General features: G+C 36.9%; 2 protein-coding genes across 2 annotated transcripts; both read left to right on the top strand.

The window, feature by feature from the left end:
• The first annotated feature begins 396 nt into the window (after positions 1 to 396).
• Positions 397 to 3,303, top strand: LOC115951033 (plastid-lipid-associated protein 6, chloroplastic). Its single transcript, XM_031068351.1, has 4 exons — positions 397 to 815; positions 1,922 to 2,158; positions 2,650 to 2,776; positions 2,897 to 3,303. Exons 1-4 carry the CDS (start codon positions 555 to 557, stop codon positions 3,109 to 3,111), a joined length of 840 nt encoding a protein of 279 aa, XP_030924211.1. The 5' UTR covers positions 397 to 554; the 3' UTR covers positions 3,112 to 3,303.
• A 687-nt stretch (positions 3,304 to 3,990) lies between these two features.
• LOC115995177 (kinesin-like protein KIN-10A) lies at positions 3,991 to 8,628 on the top strand. The gene is made up of 6 exons (XM_031119636.1): positions 3,991 to 4,938; positions 5,804 to 5,959; positions 6,050 to 6,157; positions 6,242 to 6,352; positions 6,443 to 8,059; positions 8,236 to 8,628. The coding sequence occupies exons 1-6, from the start codon at positions 4,285 to 4,287 to the stop codon at positions 8,458 to 8,460; spliced, it is 2,871 nt and encodes a 956-aa protein (XP_030975496.1). The 5' UTR covers positions 3,991 to 4,284; the 3' UTR covers positions 8,461 to 8,628.
• The last annotated feature ends 647 nt before the right edge of the window (positions 8,629 to 9,275 follow it).

The following is a 9,275-nucleotide window of genomic DNA, read 5'->3' as shown; positions in this document are numbered from 1 at the left end:
AGGAAAAATGATTAAAATTGTCAATTTATAAAAAATACAATTTTAAGATTCCTTAAATATAATTACATAAATGATAAGAAAAAATGATTAAAATTGTCAATTTATAAAAAATATAATTTTCTTTAAATTTGGAAATCTCGATATCCACCTGTTTTAAAGGAATCCACATTCCTTTTAGAAGGGTTTAAAAGAAAAATTCAGATTCTCGTGACATCTAATTTTCTAACGTGATTTGCAACAAGAGAATTTTTAAATATCCTTAAAAATCTTAAAACATTATCCATACCATCCGACACAAAAAAGATAGAATAGTGATGGGATCTAAACAGAAGATTCTACACAAGACAAAAATGGTCACAGACCATCCAAACGATGACAGATAAAACTGAAATCGTTTCTCCTCATACCATTGGTTCCTAACTTGTCTTCTTTCTTCTTCTCAACTCTCTTAACTTTCAAGCCACAAGTCTTCAAAAAACAAAAACAAAAAGCTTTCAAGCCACAAGCACACACTCACACGCACTGTGCAAGCAAAACCCACATACCCATCACCCATGGCCTCTCTTTCTCTTCTGCCAACGTTTCTCTCTCTCTCACCATCGCCATCGTTATCACCTTCTTCTTCTGTTACATGTTTTAGTCCCAGCAGAATTCACACTGTCACAGTCCATTCTCCAAGATGGTCTCGTTCAGCTAAGCGAAGCCTTGTCCCAAGATCAACTCTGGACGAGGTTTCTGTAATTGACCCTCCACCTCCACCTCCACCATCAGAACCCAAGTCTGAGCTCAATGAGTCTTTGAAGCTCAAATTACTGGTAATTCGTTTAATAACAGATTAACCATTTGTGAGTTTTGTTTGTTTTTCTCTTCATATAGTTGTTTTCTGCTTAGTTTTGCGTTTATACTTATAAATAATCACTTGGGTACTTCGTATTTTATTGGTTCTTGTTGTGCTTTTTTTTTTTTTTTTTTTTTTTTTTTTTTGAATTTAGTTGAAATGGGTTTGTAACTTTGTATCCTGGTTAATTGTAGGGGCAGCATTGTTTAACTTGGTTCTATTGCTTATGCCCGTTATTGGTTTTGATGTTATGTGCTCAGTTATGCTTTTTTGAATTGATGAAAATTGTGAATTGGGTATTACTGGTTTCCTTGCTTTCTGCTATGTATTATGTCACTGTTCATTGATGTCGATTAATCGGTTTGAACTTTGAACGATCTAATTAGGTTGACATGATCCTAATTCATACAAATCATTTGGGCGCTATCACTTGGTTTAAAAATCATTTTCGCTACTTAGTTTCTTTAATTTCCGATAAAGATTGATCAGGTATTTTGTCAAATCCTAGGCTTGACCTTCTAGAATCTGCGTGAAACTCTAGGGTGCTTGGAATTACCACTAAGCTTAGAGAAACATCTTTGACGAGAAAATTTTTATTCAAATTGCATTACTTCAAACCATACTAGAGCCTCTTTTTAACCGGCTTCAACATTTACATTAAAGCACAATTACATCCCAAAAAACCCTCAACAACATTAAAGCCAAATTCAAAATTTAAAAATAAATCTAGTTCAAAATTCAAATAGTAATCTGGAAGAAAATCTGAAATAGCAAAGTCTGAAATTATTTTGGCTGTGCTTCCTGCATCAAATTCCTAAAACTCTTCTAAGATGTTGGAAATAAGAGATGCCTTCTAACATGTTCAATTGTATCTTCCCTGGAGTACAGTTAATTTTAGTGCTTAATATAAAGCCTATCTTTAGAATTGGAGACACTTTTTTGAAAGTGGTAACATATAAACATTGAAGTGCACGTAGAGAAATTATATCATGGTAAATACTTTTTATGATGGAACGAATTTCCTATTTGATAGTGGAAAGAAACCTTCCAAATTCCTTAACATGTATGGGTGATATAATGCAGAGTGCTGTTTCTGGGCTGAATAGAGGTCTTGCTGCAGATGAGGATGATCTGCGAAAGGCAGATGCTGCTGCCAAGGAGCTTGAAGATGCTGGAGGGCTGGTGGACCTCTCAGTTGATCTTGATAAGTTGCAAGGGAGATGGAAACTGATATATAGCAGTGCATTCTCATCTCGTACTCTTGGTGGAAGCCGTCCTGGACTGCCCACAGGAAGGCTACTTCCTGTAACTCTTGGTCAGGTGTGCTACCAAAACTGCTCTATTATATTCTCATGTACTGTGGTATTATTATTATATTTGTTATTAGTATTATATTTATGACTAAGGATGAACATAGCAATGCCATTTTGAAGGCTATATTATGAATTACTTTAGACTTGAGGAACAGAGTTTTCAAGTGCCTTACATGGATGTATGGCAATCAATTAAGAGTAAATAATTTGAAGAGATATTTCCTCTTCTTCATTATCTTCAATTTTAGATAATCCAAGCTGGAGACTTCTAGCATGTTCTGGAAACAAATAATTGAATCAGGCGATTGCTAGTTGTTCAACTTGGATGTTCCAAATGCTTCTGACCATGTTAAAATTCTAACATATAAACCTAACCTACTTTTTTCTTGGGTTCATATTGCATACATCCAGGCATCACACTTAAGATTAACCTTTTATAGATTTCTAAAAATTTATTATGGACCTACCATCTAAATGTATGTTTTCTGTTGTAATTAGGTTTTTCAACGGATTGACATCTTAAGTAAAGATTTTGATAATATAGCAGAGCTTGAATTAGGTGCTCCATGGCCTCTGCCACCTGTTGAAGTGACTGCCACATTAGCCCACAAATTTGAAGTCATAGGTTGGTTCCCTTTTCAAGCTCATATCTTGCAATTGATTTATCTCTACTTCTCTATGATTATCTGAGTGGTAAAGAAGAAAACGATCAGCCTGATTAAGCTTCCATTTTTACTGAGAATAGGATCTGCAAAGATAAAAATCACATTCGAGAAGACAACTGTAAAGACCACTGGAAACTTATCACAACTGCCACCATTAGAATTACCACGAATTCCAGATGCTTTAAGGCCTCCATCGAATCCAGGCAGTGGTGAATTTGAAGTAACCTATCTTGACACAGATATCCGCGTCACCAGAGGAGACAGAGACGAGCTTAGGGTTTTTGTTATCTCATAAGACCTTGGCATTTGTGATTTCTCTACGATGCCTCGATATTCAAGATTCATGTGTAGCATTCACAGTTCCTGCTTCAATATGTTAATCTTAAATTTTACATACACGAATTGACCACAAGAAATACTGTTCAGTGACGAACGATCTAATATGAAACTGTAAAGTTATAATCTATAATATGAAACTGTTTCTTCACAAAATGTGCAGTGCCTGTAAAGTGCAGTCAACATAAATTTTCGAATGATGTTGAGGAACCGCAAGCTGCATGGTTTAATTAGGCTAAACTTGTATTTAAGCCCAATATCTCTGCTGCTTGATTTGGTCAATCTGTGCCCGGTTATTAGCAAGAATTAATTCCAAAGCTTTAACTTATGAGATGAAGAGGTAATGTAAATTATAATCTTACCAATCTTTTCTCCATGCAAAGAATTAAATCCTTCCTCTGCCTGAAAAATGGAATATTTATACTTCATAGATCTTAATTTTTAGTGCTCACTTATAATTATAATAAAATATATAATGGAAGCTAATTTTTTCTCTAACTGCTGTTATTAATGAATTGGTACCAACTCCACAATGTTCATTTATTAGTGCATCACCCGCCCCCCCCCAAAAAGAGGCTCCTTGAGGGTGAGGAATAAATAATAGTGTCATTTGTATATAGTATACAAGTGGGCCTGATTTTGACCTGTGTGGCCCACATCATCACGTCGGACCAATCTTTATGCTTTAACTAGGAAAATTTGTTTTTTTGGTTGGACTTGAACTGGGACAGGACAAGAAGGTCAATTTGAAAAGGTAGAAAAAAAGTTAAACTTATTAAAATCCATTCCAATCAAATCAAAGTCAAATTTGAAAAAATAGAAATCCTGATGTATCTAAAATCTGATGATGCATCCCCTACCATTTGATACAAAAGAAACTAGTCGTTACAAAACGTAACGGCTAGATTTTATTTTAAACTTCAAAAAACAAAAACCCTCATTTCAATTTCGGCTATTCCTACTCTTCTCTTTCTCTTTCCTTTTTCAAGAATACCAAAACCTCTCTCTCTCTCTCTGCAAATCTCTAATCCATAATTCCATATACAGCTTTCTGGGTTTCTCTCTTTCTCTCTCTCCGTCTCTCTTGGAGTCTTCTTTAAACTCAATCTTGAAATTCTTGGTTTTCATTCTAATGGCTCCCACGCCATCTTCAAAAGTAAATCAAGCCCACCCGACACAGATCAAAACACCACAATCCAAGCTTCGTTTGCATTACAACAATGCAAACAAACCAAACCCATCTTCGAATCCAAACACACCGGCCAAAGAAACCCCACACCCACAAGAACACCCGGTCGAAGTAATCGCTCGGATACGAGACTTCCCAGATCGGAAAGAAAAACCCACTTCGGTTTTGAATGTTAATTCAAACAACCATTCCATTCGGGTTCGAGCCGATTTTGGCTACCGGGACTTTAGCCTAGATGGGGTTTCTCTTTCCGAAGACCAAGACCTTGATCTCTTCTACAAGACGTTCGTGGAGTCAAGAATCCACAGCGTGAAGTTAGGAGAAAAATGTACCATTATGATGTACGGTCCAACGGGTTCGGGCAAGAGTCACACCATGTTCGGGTGCTCGAAGCAGCCGGGGATTGTGTACAGGTCTTTGAGGGATATTCTTGGTGGTGGTGAGGAAGAAAGTGATGGCAAAAGCGAGATTGTGAGGGTTGGAACGTTTGTGCAAGTTACAGTCTTGGAGATATACAATGAGGAGATTTATGACCTTTTGTCAAGCAATGGTGGAGGAGGATTAGGCCTTGGATGGCCTAAGGGCAGTGCATCCAAGGTAATTTTGTGGTTTGCTCACTTTTTTTTTTCTTGCTCTTACCTGATTATCAATTTAGAATAATTTGTTGTTGTTATTGTTGTAGCTATCTATCTGATTCTTGAAAGCATCACAATTTTTGTTATTTTTGGTTAGTTTTCTGGAAATGGGATAATATGATTGTCTTTATAGTGCCAAGTTTGCCAATCAACTAATGTTTATCTTTATTTACCAAAAGTGCTTGTTCTCATAGTTGTGTGCATCTAAAGTGTGTTGATTCTGGTTGGGCACTATGTACTCTCTTAGAAAGCTCCTGTTCTTGTATCTGTCTATCTGATTCTTGAAAGCAACATGTCTGGATTTTTGGGTGTTTTTATTGGGTTTACTCACAATCGATGGTATTCCAATTAAGTAAATGGGATAATATGGTTGTCTTTATAGTGCCCAGTTAGCCAATTAAGTAAAAACTGTTGTTTGATTTTCTGAATATTGCAGTTGGTTTCTTTAGAGGGTAATTTCTGAAGCTTCCTTTGTTTTACAAGGGTATGTAATCAGGAATTAAATGCGTGTCAATAAACTTAGGTCTGTGTCTTAGTAGAATTTTAGTTTCTTTAAGAATTTGCAACATGTTAAGTTAATAGGTCAGTTCTGTGCATCTTCTTTTGTGGAAATTGGCATCCTGATAAGTGAGGAAAGGAAACCAAGTGTATAATATATGCAAAAGACCTGTTTTCTTGAGCTGAAATCACAAACTGAGCAAATGTGCATATCTGAATGTTCCATTTAAAGTGTTTATTCTCATTGTTCTGTGCATTTAAAGTGTGTCAATTCTGGTTGGGCACTATGTTCTCTATTAGTAATTTGAATGTGCGAATTGCATTTATAGGTTAAACTTGAAGTAATGGGAAAGAAAGCAAAGAATGCCACCTATATATCTGGAAATGAAGCAGGAAAAATTTCCAAAGAGATACAAAAGGTGGAGAAGCGAAGGATTGTTAAAAGCACCCTATGTAATGAGCGAAGTTCTCGAAGCCACTGCATGGTATAATTAATTTAGATTTTACTTAGAGCTAATAGTTCTGCTGGATTCTTGTAAGTGGCTGGAAATTACATGCTTTGCAAATTTGTACAGATAATTCTGGATGTACCAACAGTGGGAGGGCGCCTGATGCTTGTAGACATGGCTGGATCTGAAAATATAGAGCAAGCTGGTCAAATTGGATTTGAGGCCAAAATGCAGGTATGATTTGTCAACACCTATGTTTTTTTGCCCTCAGTGTTTGCTGTTCATTTTCTAATTTTTATACTTCCATTCAAATCTCAGACAGCAAAGATCAACCAGGGAAACATTGCATTGAAAAGGGTGGTTGAATCAATTGCCAATGGTGATTCTCATGTGCCATTTAGAGACAGCAAATTGACCATGCTTCTGCAGGTAATTACTCTTCATATTAATGTCAGTCATGGTGGTTTAGATTATTCATATGAAGTTTGATTTATGAGGTTTTGTGTTGTTTCTGTGAAGGATTCTTTTGAGGATGACAAGTCAAAAATTTTAATGATACTGTGTGCAAGCCCTGATCCTAAGGAGATACACAAGACGATTTGTACCCTTGAATATGGAGCAAAGGCGAAATGCATTGTTCGTGGTCCTCATACACCAAATAAGGATAAAATTGGAGCTGAAGACTCTTCTTCTGCAGTCATTTTAGGATCAAGGATTGCTGCCATGGACGAATTTATTTTTAAGCTACAAAGGGAGAGCAAACTTAAAGAGAAAGAGCGAAATGAAGCACACAAAGAACTGCTAAAGAAAGAAGAAGAAGTTACTGCACTAAGAGCTAGACTTGAGCTTATGGAAGGGAAGGGAACTGGGGCAAGTGAGGAGGAGATCAACTTAAAGGTGAATGAGCAAACTCAGATTCTCAAACGTGAGCTGGAAAAGAAGTTGGATGAGTGCCAGAGAATGGCCAATGAGTTTGTTGAAATTGAGAGGAGAAGAATGGAAGAAAGGATATTGCAGCAACAACAGGAAGTTGAAATGCTGCGACAGAGATTGGAGGAGATTGAGTTTGAGCTGTGCCGTTCAAGGGATGGAAGTGTTGATGAAAGTGCATCAAAGGACGTGGAGGGAAGCAGGTTTGCCAAAAGGCTATTGGGGATGTACAACAATGAGGATCCTGGAATGGTGAAATCGATGGATTTGGACATGGATGATCAAGAACCAGTTGTTCGTGAGGTGAAACACATTGGTGGGATCGTTCATAATACTGGCATCCAAGGTGTTTTCGATAATCTTGTGGATCATAATATTTTTGCACCAAAATTTGGTGACAGGGTTGGTCTGAGCACTGTATTTGAGGAAGAAGAAGTAGAAGGGGATGATGAACATGAAGAGAAAGTGCTAGATGAAGAAGTGGAGAAAGAAATTGTTGAGGATAAGAGGGTCTGTATGGTTGATCAGTGTAGCCCCATAAACAGATTTGAACAAACACCGTTTCTGCCTAGCAGAAGTCCAATGAGAGAAGAATTTTTGAAGGAAAGATTAGAGCTCATGGGTTCAGGATTGATAGATGATCCAGAAAATGCTAAGGAAACAGGATCTTCTAGACGGTTGAGAATCCAGAATATATTCACACTTTGTGGGAATCACAGAGAGCTCTCTCAACACATCAGAACCCCAGTACCGCCAAAAAAGAAGTCAGGAACCATTGATCCTCAGTTATCTCCGGTAATGACAAATGGGGATGATTCTGTTGTAAAAAATTTCAACAAGGAAAATTTGGTGGTCCAGAAAGATATGCCTGTTCCAGAGTTTGGAGCCTCAAGTCCCGCACTTATTGTGGATCCACTTGCATCTGTTAAAGAAGTAAAAGATCAGAAACTGACAGAAACACAGATCTACAAGAACAGAGTATACAATGAGATGGCATTGGCTTCAAAGGAGAACTACAACCCTTCACATGATGGTGCTGATTCACTAATAGATGTGCACTTGAAATGGGAGGCTTCAAAGGAAAATCCTGGGAAGTTCATTACAACCCTCAAGGTTGTAAAGGATGCAAGCCTTGCTGACCTGAGGAAGCTGATAGAAATCCATCTTGGTGCAGACAATCAAGCATTCACTTTTCTTGTGCTTGGGGTATGTTAATCTTTACTCAATTTCAAACTTAAGATAGAGCATACTAAACTCAATTTCAAACTTAATATATAATTTTTTGAATAATTTTTCTCTATGATAAATAAATATTGAGAAACTCTCTTTTGCTGATGTATAATATGAACTTGTACTTGTGTGGGATGGATGTGTACATATAGGACCCTACTGGAGCTCCAGTACCAAAGGAGAAGGAAGGAATGGTACAGGCCATTAAACTTCCTCTTTGCAACAACCAGTCGAATGGCCACTTAGCTTGCTTGAGACCTGCAAAGGGAATGCAGTACACTAGTCAGACTCATCTCCCACTAACTCCACTTCCATTGAGGCCGTTGGAAAACAAACTACCACTCGCTCCAAATTCATGCTTCTCGCAGGTAGTTTGAACAAGGTTATGTTTGAACATTTGAGTGGTGCTGCATACTTTTGTATTGGAAATATTGTAATTAATTTGTTTCTTTCTCTTTGTCATGGATCGATCAGTGTGTGCATAGTACAACTTTCTTCGTTATGGATCAATAGGATATTATGATTCCATATCCTAGATTCAATCAGTTACCCATTTAGCAGATGCACCTCATAACATATATGTGCTTTTATTATTATCTGGTTTTTAGAGGACTTAAAGAGTGTGAGGACTTAGTTCAACTTTCTTCGTTATGGATCAATAGGATATTATGATTCCATATCTTAGATTCATAATCAGTTACCCATTTAGCAGATGCACCTCATAACATATATGTGCTTTTATTTTTTTCTGGTTTTTAAGAGGACTTAAGAGTGTGAGGACTAGAATGTGACTTGTTTTTTAAAGACGTACTTCCGTATCTGTTTTAATTTGATTGAACCCCTTTTATAACTGCTACTATACATATGCATTAGCTGTTGAGATTCAGCATTCTTGGGATCCTTAACTGGTATTATTTCATTCTTGATCCTGTCCTTCCTTCCCGCTTTTGTACTGCTCTAACCAATAGGAATAAGTTTCCATTATATAAAATCTATAGGAATATGTTTCCTTCCCACGTTTGTACTGCTCTGACTAGGAATTTATGTAGGTCAACAGACTCTTATTACCGTTCTATTAAACTGTTCAATTATGGCATCTTTCTACAAGCTCCTATCATGGCATCCCTGCCTCCCAAAACAGTAAAAACAGATAAAACTATTTTAACAAAGCAGAAAGGAGTCAGAGTAATTA

This window comes from Quercus lobata, chromosome 6 (genome assembly GCF_001633185.2).
Source record: "Quercus lobata isolate SW786 chromosome 6, ValleyOak3.0 Primary Assembly, whole genome shotgun sequence".
Taxonomy (NCBI): Eukaryota; Viridiplantae; Streptophyta; class Magnoliopsida; order Fagales; family Fagaceae; genus Quercus; species Quercus lobata.
This window is presented reverse-complemented; position numbering and strand designations above follow the sequence as displayed.

Bases quoted from the DNA above. Each gene is read 5' to 3' on its own strand.
- LOC115951033 (XM_031068351.1), top strand. From the start codon at position 555: ATGGCCTCTCTTTCTCTTCTGCCAACGTTTCTCTCTCTCTCACCATCG. The intron at 2,159-2,649 runs GTGTGCTACCAA...TGTTGTAATTAG, and splicing joins TTCCTGTAACTCTTGGTCAG to GTTTTTCAACGGATTGACAT. The intron at 2,777-2,896 runs GTTGGTTCCCTT...TACTGAGAATAG, and splicing joins CCACAAATTTGAAGTCATAG to GATCTGCAAAGATAAAAATC.
- LOC115995177 (XM_031119636.1), top strand. From the start codon at position 4,285: ATGGCTCCCACGCCATCTTCAAAAGTAAATCAAGCCCACCCGACACAG. The intron at 4,939-5,803 runs GTAATTTTGTGG...TTGCATTTATAG, and splicing joins CTAAGGGCAGTGCATCCAAG to GTTAAACTTGAAGTAATGGG. The intron at 8,060-8,235 runs GTATGTTAATCT...GTGTACATATAG, and splicing joins TCACTTTTCTTGTGCTTGGG to GACCCTACTGGAGCTCCAGT.